At 42.9% G+C, this 19,724-nt stretch overlaps 1 protein-coding gene across 3 annotated transcripts in view; it reads right to left on the reverse strand.

Moving 5' to 3' along the window:
* TAF4 (TATA-box binding protein associated factor 4) overlaps positions 1 to 17,968 on the reverse strand; it is a 103,772-nt gene extending 85,804 nt beyond the window's left edge. For 2 of the 3 annotated variants that reach the window (XM_081947564.1, XM_081947562.1), the window contains exons 1-2: positions 17,538 to 17,967; positions 14,200 to 15,276 (exon numbers count right to left, since the gene is read on the reverse strand). In XM_081947564.1, the coding sequence (XP_081803690.1) occupies positions 14,200 to 15,276; positions 17,538 to 17,919 (1,459 nt within the window). In that variant the 5' untranslated portion in view covers positions 17,920 to 17,967. Of the gene's footprint in view, positions 1 to 14,199; positions 15,277 to 17,537 lie in introns of all 3 variants that reach the window. The other variant, XM_081947563.1, reaches the window with a different exon arrangement.
* Between the last annotated feature and the right edge of the window lie 1,756 nt (positions 17,969 to 19,724).

Here is a 19,724-nt window from a genome sequence, read left to right on the forward strand (position 1 = left end):
AGCTGTGACAGGAGAACCACTGGAGCTCGCTTCGCATGCATCACCTTTATTCTTTTATTCTTATCATAATTTGCTAAGCAAACTCTAGTGTCTTGTTCTATGTGTGACACATAAAGGCAGCAGCTACTGACCTATTGGTTAAAGGACTAGGCTAGAAATCAGGAGACTGTGAGTTCAAGGCCCACCTTAGTCCTGAAAGCCATATGGGTGACTTTGGGCCCGTCACTCTCTCTCAGCCCAACTCACTCACAGGTTTGCTGTTCAGTGGTGGGATTCAAAAACTTTTACTACCGGGGCTGTGGGTGTGGCTTGGTGGGCATAGTGTGGCTTGGTGGCAGGGGAAGGATGCTGTAAAATCTCCATTCCCTCCCCACTCCAGGGGAAGATTACTGCAAAATCCCCATTCCGTCCCGATCAGCTGGGACTCAGGAGGCAGAGAATAGATGGGTGTGGGGGCTAGTCAGAGGTGGTATTCACCGGTTCCCCCGAACTACTCAAAAAGTTCCACTACCAGTTCTTCAGAACTGGTCAGAACCTGCTGAATGCCACCTCTGTTCCTGTTGTGAGGAAAATAGAAGAAGGAAGGTGTGTTGGATATATTTGTCACCTTGAATTATTTGTAAAAAAAAAAAAAAAAGGCGGAATACACATAAATAAAATAAACCATAGCTTATGCAGTAAACACAACACCTGGGTTTTAAAACTACAGCTAACCTGAATAAATTAGCACAGTCATTGTTGGAATATTCTTTTACAAAAAGGTCACACAGAATCATAGAGTTGGAAGGGACCGTCAGCTATGGGGTTGAGTCTCTCATTTAGTACATGAATGCAAAGTAAAGAACACTAGACGAACATCTGTGAAGCCTCCACTCGACCATATCCACCAAAAAGGAACTACCCCCTTAGAATCAATGATCCCATTGCTAAACTGCTCTAAGTGTTAGGGTCAGACTACTGATGGGTCTGTACTAAGCTAAATCTTCTCTTTTCCCCTCCAGTTTTTTGGGGGAAAGGATGATCTGAAATATCATCATCAATAGAAGCTGCTCTAAAAGCAAATACACTTATTAAAACCGCCTGGATTGGCTCTCAAAGAAGTTAAGCAAGATTCAAAGATGTTCTACTAACTTCTTATCACTTGACCATGGTATTTATTTAGTGTTCAGCAGTAACAAAACACTGTGTATCTGAATGAAAGTGTTCTATTGGATCTGAAAGCTCATTGTGCCCTCCTTCCAAGACAATAATATGCATTGCAGGAATAATCTGAAACCCAATATGATACACTTTAAAAATGAACTATATCCAATTATTCTGGATATCAATGAATTGTATTCCAAAACAAATCTTGCTGCTATCCATATTACTATTTTTTTATTCGTGCCTTGGTGTTAAAGGAAATCTATTAGAGAGCTACCTGCAGAAAGACTCCATATAAAAATCATTTGTCCAGCATTAACTACAATACGTGGGTGATATTAATCTGACCTCAGAATATTTTCTGCCTAACCCTAATTAAATTAGAAGTGGGCTGCTCTTAACCTATAAATTCTCATTTCCCTCTGTCGCTAATACGAAACAGGGTTCCTGCAATCAAGACACAGGAACAGGAAGGCTTTTAGGCACCTTTTATGGATTATGGTGTTTGCTTCCAAGCAGATCCTAATATATTAAAGTAGGTTGCCTCTTGGTAATCAGCCATTCAGGAAGAGAGAGGGAGAGGGGGGGAGAGAGAGGAAGAGAGAGAATGAGAGGGAGAGATATTTTCTCATTAAATTGGGTTGCAGTATCTAGCTATCACTGTGACAAATATGAACTTCAAAATAACCATGTTAAAATGCTGTTTAAAAAGATATGTTAAGATGGGAGAAACTACAAGTGTCATTGCTGGGGAAAATGTCAGTAACTTGCCTAGAACGGTGTTTTTCTTTCAGACAATACCTGCTTTGACAACTGTTGCACTATTTCATCAGTGGCAGAAGGATATATCTAAATTTGTGCGCAGGGGGGAAACATGTATTTTAAGTTAAATATAAGGTGTTGCAAGATGCAAAGGAAAAAAGGAGGATTGGGTTGCCCTGATTTGAAATTGTATTTCCCAACTTGCTGTTTTAGTTTGGATGAAAGAATGGATGTTGGTGAGAAATAGAAAGCTTTGGGAGTTAGAAGGACGTGACCTGAAATTTGGGTGGCACAATCAAAGTTAATGTGCATTTTTAATAATCATTATGTTAGACATTCCATTATTGAGAATATGGAATAATATAAACCCAAGTTGTGCCCGAAAACACCTTTATGGCTAACTTATTGTTACTAAAATTTTGTCAAGGGAACATAAAATAAAAAACAAAAGAAAAACGAGTGGCACGAGGATGTAGTTGTCAAGAGTTCTCTTATTTACAATTATTAGGATTTAAAGTAGGCAAAATAATTTATGGTTTTATGCAGTGTAAGACTGACTCTGAAATAGAATTGTGAATATGAATGTGTAATTGCTAAAATTATAAACTATTGAAATTTGAAATAGAAGAACAAGTGAAAGTATTATGGTATAGTGAGCTAAACATTTTGGTTATAATGTACAAATTGAGCAATGGGAAATTATGTGCATGAAAGTATTGACATTAACACTATCTTATAATCTTAAAGAGAATATTTATAAAATGAAGTACCATTTGCATGTGTTATTAGAGAACTATACAAAATGTATAAAGGCACTTCAAATTTACGTTCCAAATGTGAATAACAAGAAGAGATATTTTATCATGTTTGGTAGTGTATAAAAAGCAAGAAAATTCAGGATTCAAATACAAACACAGATTCAGAGGATTTTAAAAGATTAACATAATGTTGAAACCAACGAGCAGTTTTCCTTTTGGATTGATGGATGAACAGTTGATGGAAAAAGTTACGGAACTTTGCTTTTCTACATGATAACTGCAAGGAGATTTTTATAGGCACAAAGATGGAAAGATTCAGCCCTACCCACAATGGAGGCATGGTTGGTGAAGATGATCCAACTTTCTGAGATAGCCAAACTGTCTTCCTTGATCAGAGAAAATATTTACAGTTACTGCTGAGAGGAAACCCCTATCAGACTTTTTCCATGAGACAGACAAAATAAACTTATGATTTATGGATTTAACGATTAAACCAGGTAGATTATAGAAAGAAGAGGCTTAGGTTGTAACCCTAGAGTAAGAAGTAAATTTATAATTATATAACTGCTGAAAAGAAGGTAAGAAGCAACTTTTGTGTATATTTTTTTCTTTCTTTTCTATTTTTCCTTTCCCCCTCATTTATCAGAATAACGGAATAACAGAAGGGAACTTGGAGGTCTTCTAGTCCAACCCCCTGCTCAAGCAGGAAACCCTATACCATTTAAGACAAATGACTGTCCAGTCTTTTTTTAAAAACCTCCAGCAATGGAGTAGCCACAACCTCAGGAGGCAAGTCATCACACTGATTAATTAGTCTAACTCATCTTGCACCTTTAGCTTTCTCTTTGATTTTGATACTTTTCTTTTTCTTGCTTTATATTATTTTATATTAGTTTTTAATCTTTTTGAAATGTCTTTAATAAAAATGATAAAAGAAAGTGAGGTTATGTGAGACAATAATTAACATGAATGGTGTTGACTTCTAGAAAGGACAGCAACCAAGAAATAATAGGTAACACTAAATTCTCTCTAGACTTAAACGTCAAGCTTTCGTACATCTACTGTATAACTTGCCTATCAGTTTTTGAACATTCTTAGGCCTTCTTTGCTTAAGACAAAAAGGAGAATGCAATATAAGTCATCAATAACATAGGAAAGTATTTATTCAATTTCTCAGGAAAATACCAGAACTGCAGTATGTAAAAATAACCACGCTGCAAAATTAAAAAAAACACACCAACACAAAACGGATTGACCTTTTAAAACCTTGTTCATGACACAACACCACCTACATAAAACTATCACAAGTTCTTGATTGTAACAAAGCACAGAATATCTACCCAAGTTCCTCTGGTCTCATATATCGCTTTCTTTGCCATTTCTAAAATCTGCCAATTCTTTTTGTTTTTTTAATCTTGGCATTCTGGTTTGATAATTTAACTATGTTAGTAATGACGGACAGAAAGTGATGCTGTCGAAATCTCTGCATAATCTAATGAAAAGTCTGCACCTTGCTAACGTGTCTCATGTTGTGAACATAGTCACAATAATGGATATTTCTTTTAATTTTCTCCCCAAAGATGGAAGATTCACAATCATCCTTTGTTTAGAATTGAGAGATATTTGCAATATCTACCGGTAGGAGTCATTCATGTTTTTAGAAACCAAACTGTTTCTGACTTAACCACTAGACTTCTAGAAGCTTATGAGACCAGGCATCTAATCTCTTTGGAGAGCTTGTAAAAGGTAAAGGTTCCCCTCGCACATACCGTATTTTTTGGAGTATAAGACGCACTGGAGTATGATGCACCCAGGTTTTGAAGAGGCAATTTTTTTAAAAAAAGTAGGTAGATAGAGAGGGAGAGAGAGACATATAGTAGGTAGGTAGGGAGAGAGAGTGAGTAGTTAGGTAGGTAGGTAGGTAGGTAGGTAGGTAGGTAGGTAGGTAGGTAGAGGGATATAGAGAGAGAAATAGAGAGAGAAATAGAGTGAGTAGATAGGTAGGTAGGGAGAGAGAGTACGCAGGTTGGTAGGTAGATAAAGGGATAGAGAGAGAGGGAGAGAGAAATACAGTAGGTAGGTAGGTAGAGAGAGTGTGTAGGTAGGTAGGTAGGTAGGTAGGTAGGTAGGTAGGTAGATGTTTCCAGGTGTATTTATCCATGTGCTGGAGAAGGAAATTGCTGACAACCTGAAGCACCTAAAACTCATCAACTACTCTAACTAAACAGCTTTCCGAAAGGGGGGGAAAATGTTTTGCACTCTGCAAACCTCCCCAAAATGTCCCGTTTTTTGTGAAAACGGGCCCTTTTTTTTTCAAATAAAAGGCATGAATAGTGGGGGGGGGGCTTGCAGAGTGCTCCTGGGGGGTGGGGGGGGCAAATAAGAGCAAAAAACGGCCCGTTTTTCTGTCCAAAAAATGCATGCATAGCCTTATGGAGGCTTATAGAGTGCTACTGGGGCTGGGGGGGGGGGGCAAAAAACGGCCCATCTTTTCTCATTTTTGCCCTCCCCAGCCCTCAGGAGCTGTCTGAAAGCCTCCATAAGGGTATGCATGGACATTTTGGTGAAGGGAGCGGGGCTTCAGGAGGCAAAAAATGCTGTATTCAGTGTATAAGACGCACCCAGATTTTCAGCCTCTTTTTAAAGGAAAAAAGTTGCATCTTATACTCCAAAAAATACGGTATGTGCTAGTCATTCCCTACTCTGGGTGGCGCTGCTCATCTCAGTTTCAAAGCCAAAGAGCCAGCGCTGTCCGAAGACGTCTCCGTGGTCATGTGGTCAACATGACTAAATGCCGAAGGCTCACAGAACGCTGTTACCTTCCCACCAAAGGTGGTCCCTATTTTTCTACTTGCATTTTTTACATGCTTTCGAACTGCTAGGTTGGCAGAAGCTGGGGCAAGTAACGGGAGCTCACTCCATTACGCGATGCTAGGGATTCAAGCCGCCGAACTTTCTGATTGACAGCGTCTTAGTCATTGAACCACTGCATCCCTATTTGGAGAGCTAGACCTGATAGCAAAAAAACAAATAAAAATAAAAAGGTAACGAGACCGGGAAGGGTGTGTGTGTGTGTTTAGTAACAAACTTTCCTGTTTAGAAGAAACATTTAAAACTTTTTAACCTGCATGTTAAAAATGCACTAATAGTTAGGATCATTTAAGTAAGGTCACGATTTACAAAAACATTTTAAGAAACAAAATACAGTTGAACAAGCAGCTCCTGAATGATGTGTTAGCAACAAAAAGAGCAAAGAACAAAAGGATAGGAAGGTCAAAAAATGAATGCAGGAAACGAAGGCACACAATGGCAGTGACAGGGAAGCACACAATTTACTTACGGCACATTACTTAGAATTATAAAAATTTGGAGTTAGGAAGGATCTCAAAGGTCTTCTAGTCCAACCTTCCGCCAAGACAAGAATCACTTTACTCATTATTTTTTATTAAGCCACATATAGTTGAATTCACCTAGGCCAGGGGTGTCCAAACTTGGGAACTTTAAGACTTGTGGACTTCAACTCCCAGAATTCCCCAGCCAGCTGGCTGGGGAATTCTGGGAGTTGAAGTCCACAAGTCTTAAAGTTCCCAAGTTTGGACACCCCTGACCTAGGCCAACCACAATGGTTGGGGTTAACAGAATAACAGAACAGAAAGGGACCTTGAAGGTCTTCTAGTCCAACTTCCTGTTCAAGCAGGAAACCGTACGCCATTTCAGACAAATGGCTGTCCAATCTCTTCTTAAAAACCTCCAGCGGTGCATTGCCCACAACTTCTGGAGACAAGTCATTCCACTGATCGTTCTCTCAGGAAACTTCTCCTTAGTTCTAGATTGCTTCTCTCTTTGAATAGTTTCCATCTATTGCTTCTTGTCCTGCCTTTGGATGCTTTGGAAAATAGATTGACCCTCTCTATTCCAGTGGGTCTCAACCTTCCTAATGCCGCGACCCTTTAATACAGTTCATGTTGTGGTGAACCCCAACCATAAAATTATTTTATGTTTTCCGTATTTTTTCCGAAAATATGTGTTTTCCAATGGTCTTAGGCGACCACTGTGAAAGGGTCGTTCGACCTCCAAAGGGGTCCCGACCCACAGGTTGAGAACCCCTGCTCTATTCTTTGTGGTAGCCACTCAAATATTGGAACGCTGCTACTGTGTTTCCTGGAAAATAAGACAGGGTCTTATTTTCTTTTCACCCCCGAAATAAGCACTTGGCCTTATTTTCGGAGAAGTCTTATTAGTTTGGAGGTGCAGGAGGTGGTGAGCATGGTCATCTCATGGCTGCTGATATGTTGCAATATTTTCGTGGAGGGCTTATTTTAGCACATGTGCTCAAAAGCCCGATTGGGCTTATTATCCGGGGAGGTCTTATTTTCAGGAAAGCAGGTATCATGATACCTCTAGTCCTTCTTTTCATTAAACTAGACCTACCCAGTTCCTGCAACCGTTCTTCATCTGTTTTAGCCTCCAGTCCCCTAATCATCTTTGTTGCTCTTCTCTGCACTCTTTCTAGAGTCTCCACTTCGTTTTTACAGCGTGGCGACCAAAACTGGATGCAGTGATCCAAATGTGGCCTTACCAAGGCATTATAAAGTGTTATATAAAAGTTTATATAACAAACTAAACCTCAACCAACCAACCACTTTCAAGTATTAGGGAAGGTATGTAAGGCTGTTTTTGAACAAATAACATTAGACAGCCATGTTCTCCCGACATTCTCCAGCATCCCACACCAGCATGTCATTTAAGCCGATCTTCTTTCATCCGTATAGTTTTAATACAAGAGAAATCTATGGGCCAAATAAGAATTAATAATTCCACTTACAGGTGAACGAACACTGCATAAGGCACCTGAAGACCTAATATAAATATGAAGTCAGTCACCTGTTTTTCCTTCAGGTGCATCATTACATTTAAATTAGGCCGGAGAATGGCAGCATTGGCAAATAGGAGGGAAGACTAAGGAATAAAGGCTAAATGATTCAACGTTTTAACCCCTCCTTTCATGAAAATATTAATAAATGGAATCAATGCCTAAGATCAGGGGTGTCCAAACTTGGCAACTTTAAGACTTGTGGACTTCAACTCCCAGAATTCCCCAGCCAGCGCTGGCTGGGGAATTCTGGGAGTTGAAGTCCACAAGTCTTAAAGTTGCCAAGTTTGGACACCCCTGCCTAAGATCATTGGTGAACCAAAAATGAAGCAGGGAAATGCATCATTCGATTAACATCACTGTCTCTGAATAAAGTACAGGTCATCTCGACTTAACAGCAGTTCATTTAGTGACCATTTGAAATTACAATCGTATTGCAAAAAGTGACTTATGACAATTTTTCACACTTACGACCACTGCAGCGTCCTTGTGGTCAAAATTCAAAATTGTGAACAAAATTCAGCCGCTTGGCAACTGGCATGTATTTCTAACGGCTGCAGTGTCCTGGGGTCATGGGATCACTTTTTGCGACCTTCTGACCAGCAACAAAGGGGAAGCCGGATTCACTTAACAACTATGTTACTAACTGAACAGCTGCAGTGATTCACTTTAACAACTGGGGCAAGGAAGGTCATAAAATGGGGCAAAATCACTTAACTGTCTCACTAAGCAACAGAAATGTTGGGCTCAACGGTAGTCGTAAATCGAGGACTACCTGTATTTTAATGCTTCAGAGCCCAATCCTTGAGGATGTTTACTATAAGGATGTCTAAGAAGAGATGCTTTTCCTTTGGAGAGCACACTAACTTTCAGTAGTTCAATTAATGAGCTAAGCTCCCAAACTTTATTGTACTCTCAAAACAGAATGAAAATATTATTCAAAGATACTTAATCACATATCCAAAAGGATATGGCATTTTTCTGGAAAAGGAACAGAAATGGTGTTATGTGGTAATGTGCTCTCTGCAACTGAGGAATTAAGTCAACAAATCCTGAGATTTACAGTTTCATTTGCTGCCCTCAAAATATCCTGCAGCTTTGCATTTACCAAAACTTAAAGAGTCACCAACTTACTTCCTACAAACAGCAGAATTATATAAGCCTTACACAAGGCAACGCAGCAGCCCCCAAACACATTAATTCCCATCCTCCAAAATAAAGGATGCTATAGAAGGAGAGGAAAACAGACCAATGCCAGAATCTGACAAATGAAATGCAAACAGTCTGAAACAACTCACTTAACCCCCATGCTATGAAAAAAGATATCAAAAGACAGAGACAGGCAGCCTATTCAGCTGGATCCCACCAAAAGCAAAATTCACCCTTAATCATTTCCAAGATATTATAAGCCGCTTCCATCAGCACATTTGAGGATGAACCCTGGACAAAGTAGGACAAGGTGGCCAGAACCTTTTAATGAAATTGTTTTTATTAAAGAGATAGCTAGCTATGTAGATAGATACCCAAATTTATCCCCTAATTGTTGGAGATGCAATCACAAGCCTGGAACATTTTACCATATGTGGTGGACGTGCCCCATCGCAAGGAAGTACTGGTGCAAAATTTGAAAGTGGCTAGAAGAAATTACTGAGCGAAAAACAGAACTCAAACCAGAAGCATTCTTATTAGGACTACTGGATCAAAAAATGGACAAATAATCTCAATACATAATCAAACATATACTCACTGCAGCCAGGATTGCCTTCGCACAAAATTGGAAAAAAATTGATACACCCTCAGATGAAACTACAATCAGGAAAATACTTGAATGTGCAGAAATGGACAAAATGACAATAGAACTAAAAGAAAGAGAAGAATCGGACTTTTATAATGTATGGAATAAAATATACAAGTGGCTAGAAATCAGAAGCCAAAACAGGAAATAGAGAATACAAATAGATGGAGATACAAATAATGAATATTACTATAAGTGTTTATATTATGCTTGTTACATCATAGGACAAGGTTATAGTAATAGGAAGGCAATGCAGAAGGGAGAATTATAAAAGCTAGGCAGGAAAGCCGATATTGAAAGCTGTAAAATTACTCTATATTGTTATGTATGTTCCGTGTTTTGTTTTGTTTTATTGTGGTTTTTTTCCTTGTTGTGTCTTTTTTACTGTTTTTAAAGATTAAAACATTCAAAAATAAATTTTAAAAAAGATAGATAGATAGATAGATAGATAGATAGATAGATAGATGATAGATAGATAGATAGATAGATAGATACTGTCTTTTAATTTAAAAGTACTTTCAATGGCATTTTATTTGCATTTTAGATTTATCCTTTATCTTAGATTGCAATAGAATCATTTCAAAATGGGCAACAAACAAATTCAATAAATAACTAAATTAAAATCAAGATAGTTACGTAATAACTATCTTACATTATATTAAAATGCAATAAAAGAATTGCATCCTATGAAGAATTAAATCATATGATTACACCCGAATCAGTTTGAAATTGGGTGGCATCTACTGTAAATTAAATTGAATTAAATAAATTACTTGGGGGCTGGTATGACATAGTCAAATATCTCAGGCTTAGAAAAATACCTATTTTATTTTCGATGGGGTGTTATTCTGGAAACCTACTTACTTACTCTCTGAAGAAGGTTAATTCCAGATACATCACAAAAAAGAATGTCCACATAAATGAACTCAAGTAAATCACTGCATAATATGCAAAACATCTGCACAGATTGTTAAAAATCTAACTAGATGGTAACCTAGTCCACACACTAGTTTGTTTAGCTATAGTTCAACAAGCTGCAATTTACCGCAGGCGCAGAACATGCTAGAAGCGTAAACCATGGTGATTAAACCACCAAGACTGCACGCGCACAACATATTTAAAGTTAGACTGAAGTGAGTGAACACAGTCCAGATAACCAAGCCATAAACTGTTTAGGGTCTTATAAACCAATAATAACATAGGAAAATGGCACTGGGGTAAAAGCTTGGCTACAGACCCATCATACATATGGTAAGGAACCCTACCGAGCAACTTAACTGCACCATTCTGCACTAATTAGATACCGTAGTTAGCTAGCAGTAATTTGGGAAGGAGGGAGGTAGGAAGCTCCAATCACAGCCACACATTTTTCTTAAATCCTAATAAATGTCCAGGTTTGAGTAAAACTTGAATCTTATTTTGAAAACTGGCAATTCTCAGTAACACCCTTCCTAATCTCTTCGTTTTTAACTTCTTGCACCATTTGGGTTCAAGGACGTGCAAGCTTTTCCTTCAATGAGTGAGGATGCAGTTTGTCTTGGTAAGATTAGTTGTACAGCCCATCTATGAAACAACAGGTAGTCCTCGACTTACAACAGTTCAGTTAGTGACCGTTCAAAGTTACAATGGCACTGAAAAAAAGTGACTTAGGATTGTTTTTCACACTTACGACTGTTGCAGCATCCCTGTGGTCATGTGATCAAAATTCAGAGGCTTGGCAACTGACTCGTATTTATGACGTGTCCCAGGGTTATGATTACCTTTTGTGATCTTCTGACAAGCAAAGTCAATGGGGAAGCCAGATTCGCTTAACAATCATGTTACTAACTTAATAACTGCAGTGATTCATTTAACCCCTGTGACAGGAAAGGTGCAGGTGTAATTTAGAACAGCCTCTTGATGCTGAAACATCTATAAATATATTTCTTCCCATTTTTCTTAAATGATATCATTTCTTTTCAGGTGACAAAACACGCAAATATATTCCTCTGTATTGTACCCCAAATAATCCTCAATTTGACATCTTTACCATTCCTAGTTTTTTCAACTATATCCACTTAAGACAGAATCAGGAGCTCTAATATTGCACTCCCCAAACTGGGAGTGGGGGGGCTCTTGTTAGGAGTTTCGGGTTATCCTGATCCAGCGAGTTATTAAAAAGGACTGGTACATTGATATTTATCTCTGATATTGCAATTTTCTACTACTTTTACCCTTTTTGTATTATTCTTTTACAAACTTAAACCTTGTGTTTAAAAGACGTTATGTGTCACATTGGGCCTTTTTCACAAAGTGCTAATTAAATATAATATTTAAGCAATGAAGCTGATGGCCTACATGTGCAAAAAGAGTGCACAAAAATATTCCTGGTATACAATTATGCCTTTTGCATGCTGTACAAGAGATGCAAAACCCAATTCTCTGCTTTACTGAAAGTGAATACAACAGAGCTTGTGATAAAAGTATGGACCTTAATTTTCTTCTTAAGGCTTTTTTGGTATTTTGCCATGATCACAAGTCCAAAAATTCTATTCCAGCGGTCCCAATCTTTTTGGCACCAGGGACCAGTTTTGTGGAAACAATTCTTCCACGGACCAGGGGGGGGGAGCAGGGGGGGAGGATGCAACCTAGATCTCACACATGTGCAGTTTTGCTCACTCCCCCCTCACCTCCAGCTGTGCAGTCCAGCTTCTAACGTGGATTGGGGACCTCTGTTCTGGACAGTAAAGGACCCACTGGGATGTATTTAAGGCACATGTTTGAAAGCTAGGAACTTTTTAAAAGAAAAAAATGCTTCATTTTACAAAAAGGGTACTAGTGGTCCTGTGTTTCTTCAAGAAGACTAAACTCACTGGAGCATCATTTTTGGGTTTCAATAGGCAACATGCTGTGTAGGAAGATGTTAACAATAGAAGTGTCCAAAGCTTTCTGAATGTGTAAAAAAAGCTAGGTAACTTGGTACAATCTGCAAGGTAAAGATTATCACAGACACTGCAAACAAAATGCTGCTGCTTTGGAAAACTATAGCAAAAGCAATGTAAAATCCTTATTTCTAAACTGATATGCCTATCAGTTTAAGCATTTTGCAGGTATATAGATCAAGCCAAATATATTTTTGCTATTTAAAGACCCTTCAAAGAAGCACATTAAAACATATGTGTCGTCCCGTCCCCCCGCCCCCCCACTGATCACTTCACCTTGCAAATAAAACATCTTATTTTCAAGTACTCCACAGACACTCAAACCCAGTTAAAACTAGCTGGTTTAAGGATCTGGGAAAGCATTCAGATCCTTGCCATCCTCTTTCTGGAATTCAGAAGATACTTCTCAAAATGTGAGAACGTTTCCTATGTAACACTCGGTAAGAACATGTGCCTAGAAATGCATGTTTACCATTAATTTTTTTAAAAAATCTCAAACTATTTAGCAAATCTGAAATTTGGATATATTTCCTTTGTGATCACATGGAAGCAATCCAATTAGTTTTCGACTCAGAAACTTCCCACCGAATGTTATCCTGGTCTTCAAACATGATCTTAGTGACTGCATGTGCTACAGCATGACACAAAGTGAGGTGAGGTGAGGACAGAATGTAATTGGAATGTTACTGTAGACATGTCACACAGTCTCTGATGATTTTCAACTGACAGAAATTTTTTCAAGAATAGCAAATTGCACTTGCTCTTTGCTGCTTTTGTGGCAAACTAAAACAGACAAGTATGAAGACCTAGACCAGGGGTGTCCAAACTTGGGAACTTTAAGACTTGTGGACTTCAACTCCCAGAATTCCCCTGGCTGGGGAATTCTGGGAGTTGAAGTCCACAAGTCTTAAAGTTCCCAAGTTTGGACACCCCTGACCTAGACCCTAGAACAGCTCATCCTCCCTGAATATATTAGCATAACATTTCATTTTATAGTAGGTTTGCAACTTTGATCCCCCGTGTTAAAATCTATCATGCCATGCTTTAGCTTAAAAGATTTAAGCCAATGTGTACTTGAAACCCTAAATACTGTAGATGTCATATGCTACTCTGAAAAAAAAATATCAATATGATTTACAGTTGTGTGGCTCGTAGATACTGTTAGAACCTGGATAATCTCAGCTTTCACTTCTTAGCAAAGTTGTGTTTCTAGTCCTCATGCATGCTTACACATCCAAAGGGAAAATTAACAGGCTAAAAGTACTGGAGAAAAGCTCAAAATCTAATCTCTTTCTTCAAAAATAACCTAAGAACAGCGTCCAATTAAAATGCTGTGAAATCAACACAAGATCTCTCCTTAGTTCCTGTACTACAGGCAGTCCTCGACTTACAACAGTTTATATAGTAACTGTTCAAAGTTACAACGGCACCGCAAAAAGTGACATGACAATTTTTCACACTTATGGCCATTGCAGCATGCCTATGGCCATGTGATTTACATTTAGATGCTTGACAACGGGTTCATATTTATGAATATGAGGGTGCAGGGTGTCCTGAGGTCATGTGATCCTCTTTTGCGACGCCCTGACCAGCAGACTCAGTGGGGAAGCCAGGTTCACTTAACAACCGTCTTGCTAATTTAACAACTGTAGTGATTCACTTAACAAATGTGGCAAGAAAAGCCGTAAAATGGGACAAAGCTCCCTTAACAAATTTCTCACTCAGTGGCATAAATTCTGGGCTCAATTGCGGTCGTAAGTCGAGGGCTGCCTGTACTACCTTATCTCACAAACCACTGCAGAACAAAATGAGGGTCCAAAGGCAGCTCACCACACAAGCTATCCAACCGTGCTTAGAAGCAGAATCCCAAACGCTTTTATTTAAGCAAGAAATTCCAAACACACAAGTCTGGAGCAAAAGAGGAATTTCCCTCCGGTCTTTTCTTACCTGGTGGCAACTGAAAGTTCTGAATATTTGTTGGATTCTGAGAAGGCTGAGGCAGACGAGGTGCTAAAACAGTGGGAGTCAAAGTTGCTCGGATTCCACTGGTGGTTGCGGTTGCAGTCCTGGGCAGGCTCTGCGCCACGGTATTGGCAGCACCCTTAGCCAGACCAGTGGGAGTACCTGGAGGTCCAGGAGGTACTCCGCCAGGATTAGGAGCTACGTTGGGTAGGCCAGCTTGCATAGTTTGCCCAATGATCATATTACCCCCTGTAGTACTAGGCTGGCCAGCCGCAGCCAGAGTTTGCTGCTGGGTGACTGTTTGCACGATAGTTTTAGGAGACTCCGCTTTGATGATCTGGGTGGTGGGTGCAGCAGCGGATACCCCAGATCCCGGCTGGCTGTTCACAAGAGAAGTCTGGAGAGACACCCCTGAACCAACCGTGGCGGCAGCAACAGCCGCAGTCGGAAAACCTCCCACGTTGATGGTCGAATTGATCACAGTACTGCTCCCATTTTGCGTGGCGGCAGCCAATGAGGGTCCCGCTGCGTGAATGGGCGGCCTTACCAATGCTACTGTTGGGCCCCCGGTCCCAATATTGGGGGGCTGTTGTGAAGAGATCACCGTAGGTGAAGATGAAGAGGCAGAGGACACTCCAGGGCCAAGGAAAGAAGTCTGGATGACAGTATTTGAAGCAGATGGCAAGACAGCATTAACGGTGTTGACTTTTCCAATATTTCCAGGTCCATTGTTCACAAGAGGGGCAACCGCAGGGACCACGGTAGGATTCGCTGTCACAGGAGTGGCCGAGAAAGATGCGTGGGAATTCATCACCACGTTACTTCCATTCAAAGTCTGCACTGCGGTGGTCCCGATTTTACCATTCCTGGTGGATAAAGCTGTTGCCATGGTACTGATTACCACTGATTTGCCCTGATTGAGGGTCCCTGGGGTAATAGCAGCTTCAGAGCCACCTTGGACAGTTGTAGTGGTGGTGCTGCTAGTTGTAGTGGTCCCATCCAAAGCAGAACCCTGGGACCTGGCATTATGATTGATAACACTCCCTTGCACTCCACCGGTTCCTGCAAATAAAACAAAGTTTAAGTATAATATAAAAGGTGGGAAAGAAAACTGGCTCGATACCTCCAGCACAAACTATATTGCCCATGTGTCAATATGTCCCCAGTATTGAATCATCTGAAAGGGGTGGGTGGGGAATCTTAGCAGTTAAGACTTTGCTTAAATGGACTCGAGAGGATGAGGACAGGAACACCTGGAGGAAAGTTGTCCATGGAGTCGCGATGGGTGGGACACAACTTTGCAACTAACAACAACAATACTTTGCTACTGTTCCCTCTACATTGTTATAATAATCTTCCATTAACAGCCAAGAAGTCCCACAAACAAATGCAAATTGCATAGACATGCTACAAAAAAATAAAAGTTTTCAGTTTGCCCCTTTTCCCTCTTTGGATGTTTATAACTCCACATTAAATGACATTTTACTGCAAGTCTGCTCATGCAACAATATCAGGTTGGTGAAAAATGGGGGGCGGGGGGTGGAGGACAGGAAAAAGTAAAAAGGAAAAAAGGAAAACCCCATGGTCACTCACCCATTCCGTTTCATTTCATCATCTTTTGAACAAAAAATTCAAAAGCTATTATATTTCTTGACTAATGAAACAACACAGAAAAAAGTGGGGCTGAAGTAGCAGAGAAGCGACATAAGTGAAAAGATTGCAAAGGTACTTTAAGGGATGTCATCCTCCCTCTTAAAATCATTAAATCCTGCTGTTTGATTGCTGTGCTTTCAAAGGAAAACAAATACAAGCAAAAAGGGAGGGATTTTTTCCCCCTTCCTTGCTGCCCCCAGAAAGCAAATATCCCAACCGAAATCTGCCAGTGTCACTTAAATCAGTCCTGTCTCCGCGGGCTCTGCATTTAGTAAACACAAACAGGACCGTAGTCAGAAACACGGGGTCACCAAAATCAGGACTAAGGGAAGGTTATTTCTCTGAAACCCCACCCCCTTTCATTAACCTGGTGTCAGACAAGCAACAGCGTCCTTGTAATATTCCAGCAACTGGAAAGCAAAGGGGGAAGGTGGGAATTATATACGGAGGAATATAATGGGAATTGTGCTGGGGTAAATGGACCAGCATTGCCTTCCTTTTCTTAAAAAAAGGCCGTCTTCGCATGTACGGTTAAAGCAGGACCCTGAGTTTAGCAGACTCCTTCAGAGTGCACCGTCTGTTTTACAAGGGGGAAAACATTTACAGATGGACTGTCATTCTTCCAGTCCCACAGGCGGTAGAGGTTGTGCTGTGACTCTCTGCCTAGCCTCAGCCTGGGCATATTATTTCAAGAAAAGCAAAAAGGTTCAGGGGGCATAACCCCTTACCCATCCCACCCCAGAGGAAGAGCAGTTGTTAAGCAGGGTGCCGTATTTGCCAAGGGATCTATTTAAAAGGGGTTCCTGATCCTCAGGTTCCCCCATCACTTCCTCTTCCCAGGGGAAGCTGCTGCTGCTGCTGCTGCTGCTGTGATTAATAACATTTCTTCTCTCTCTCTCTTTTTCTCTTTCTCTCTCCCCCCACCCCCATGGACTTCAGGGGGGGGGGGGCAAAGAATTCAAGACAGCCAGGGAATATCAAATGGATAAGAAGGAGGGCAAGGGAGCACCATTCCTCTGATCCCAGACTCCAGCAACGCGGGCGCAAGGTGGCACAGAAGTCCAAAGGTAACATCTCTTCCTTCCTCGTCCTCAGGAGCCCCCCAAAGCACTCCAGCCTCTCGGCAAGACAAGAGAGAGAGAGAGAGATGACAGAACGAAGATTAAAAAAAAAAAAACCAAGGTGAGGAGGTTGGGGGAGACGGGGACCACCCTAGCAAAGGAAGCTGGTTTCCCTAAAGGACACCCCCACACACACACACAGGCACTACCTCCTGACCATAACACTCACCCCCACCAGCCCCCATACACACACACATATCTGCTCCTGGCTCTAGGTGCAGCCGAGGGAGATCGTCCTGGCCAAAAATAGGGTGTCGGGAGGGGGGGGGGAATTGGCATGTGAGGAAGGCCTCTCTCTCTCTCTCTCTCTCTCTCTCTCTCTCTCTCTGCCGCCTCCCCCTCCCCAACTCCATGCCACCCACCCACCCCCTGGCACCCTCCAGTTGCTGCCCCCCACCAGGGAAAGAGGGGGGGCAGGGGAGAAAGAAAGGGAGGCCAGAGGTGGGGGGGGAGACCCCCGCTCCATTCCTGAGGGAGAAGGACAAGAGGAGGAGGAAGAGGAGGCAACCCTCCCCCCCCACTCCTCCCCGGCTTTCCTCGCCAGGTTACCTGGCTTGGTGATCTCGGGGCCACTGAGTCCCATCTTGGCGGCGACGGTGGTGCTGCTGGTGGTGGTGGTGCTGCTGCCGGTGGTGCTGCGGCTGCCGGGGCTCTCTGTTTGGACATTAGCATTGCCTCCTACTCCTCCTCCTCCTCCTCCTCCTCCCGGGCTAGGGCTAGGGCTGTTGCTGCTGCTGCTGCCGCTGCTCACAACATGGTTCCCCAGCAGCCCCCCGGCCACCCTGAGGGGCTCCTGCGCCTTGTGGTGCGGGTGGTGGTGGCCCGAGGCCGCCAGCTGAGACTCCAGGGAGCCCACCAGGTCGCTCACCACCTTCTCATCCACCTCAGCGTTTAGGAAAACCTCATCCAGCAGATCCGACCCAGCCGCCATCTTTTTTCGGAGGGTTCCTGGCGAGCGGCTCCCTCCCGCCCGCCGCCCCCCCTCCCTCCTCTCTTCACTCCTCCCCCTGCCCTCCTCCTCCTCCGCCCTCCCTCCTGCTCTCTTCCCCCCTCCCTCCTGCTCTCTTCCCCCCCTCCCCACCTCACTCACTCATTTTACACATACGCTGCGCTTCCCCTCCCGCCTCGGCCTCCCCCACGGAGCATGCGCGGCGAAAAACTCCGCGCGAGCGGGCTGGGAAAGCTGCGGGGGGAGGGGGGCGTCGAGGCGTCACCTCAGCGGCCGGAGAGGGATTCCGTCGGTTCCTGATTGGTCGGCGGCCGGCTATAAATACTGAGGCAAATGGCTGCGAGCGCTCAGAGAGCGAACGGGCGGCGAGGGCCCGGCTGCGGCCTAGTAGTAGTGAGAGGGGGCCGGCCGCCGAAAGCCGGGCTGGCCGCACGCGCCGGCTGCCGCCCGAGGGGTCGATGAGGGGAAGTGGAGGCGGTGCTACGGGTCGCTGCCGCCGACGCCTCGGGGCTGGCCGCGGCGGTCGCTGTCGTCCTTTGTCTGGCGAAGCCCAAAATGGCTGCATGCTCCGCGGCGGCGGTTGGGTCGCCTCTCGCCAACGCGCCTGGGGCTCCCTGGCCGGCTCGAGTCTGAAGGACTCCCCGCACCTGTGCCAGCTTATGAAAACAACCCGTCACTTGGACCGGGGAGGCTGGCGCAGAGCTCTGGGCCTGGTGCACGGGCAGGCCGGCCGCGTCCCGCCGTCTCGTCCCAACGGGCGTTCCCTGCCGCCAGTCCGTGGTCCAGCCGGGCCTGGGCGGAAAAAACCCGCGACCTCCTCGCTGACCGGCCGCGGGCCGGGAACGAGGTCAAGCCCGGCCTGAGCGCGCCTCCGGCTTGGCTTGGCTAAGCGAGGCTTTCCTCCTCGCCTCTACACTTTGTGCCAAAGTTTGGGTGGCCGGTTCTGCCGGACAGCGGCCCGCGCACCCCGATGCCCCCTTGCTCCCCCCACCTCTTTTCACTTTGGCTGTGTGGCCCCTCACACACCCCCACACACAAAAGAACCCCCTTTTTCTGTCCCCCCCACAAAAGAAAAGCTGCTGGCGTTTCGAGGGAGCTGCGGGTGTTAAAACAGCGTCCTCTCCCGCCTTTCCTTTTCAAGCGCTCAGCTACTACTTCCTTCTTTTCCGTCAAGCACCGCTTGACGCGTCCAACCGCCTTTTTTTTATTTATGGCATAATACACACTTGCACACTTTAGGGACTAGTTGCGAGCAGCTGAAAATGCGTAACGCAGCCATGTCTTCCTACCTTCTCTGTCACGGGCAGTCAAAAATAGACTCCGTTGTGCAAAAGATAAGATACAGCTGCTTTTAGGTTTTATTTTAGGGAGAAGCCAGGATAGATCTCCTGAGAAGTATCAGCCCAAGGGAGGGACGGAGCTTCTTTATATATATTTTCAGGAACAAAAACCATCTGCAAAAGCAGATTTTTATTTTTAAAAAAGGTTAGGCTACGTTCTAAAATTGTCTATTCTGGTCTTTGCTGTCTCCTCCCTTCTCCAGACAAGCAAGAATGCAAATCAATACTTCACAATGTCAGATCAATTGAATAATACATCGTTCAGCACACCCTTTGTATTCCCATCCCTCTTTTTCTGTTTTATAAGAATGAAATTGAAAAACATTTTGGGTTTTATAAGCGCTGTCTCCCTTTCAGAGATACCTTATGTTTCTTTTGCCCTTTATTAATTATTTCTGTCTTTTAACCCACCTCATCCTGAGGAGTCATATTGGGTGGCAATACTTT

The sequence above is a fragment of the Natrix helvetica genome (assembly GCF_964273705.1).
Source record: "Natrix helvetica genome assembly, chromosome: 3".
In the NCBI taxonomy this organism is placed as follows: domain Eukaryota; kingdom Metazoa; phylum Chordata; class Lepidosauria; order Squamata; family Natricidae; genus Natrix; species Natrix helvetica.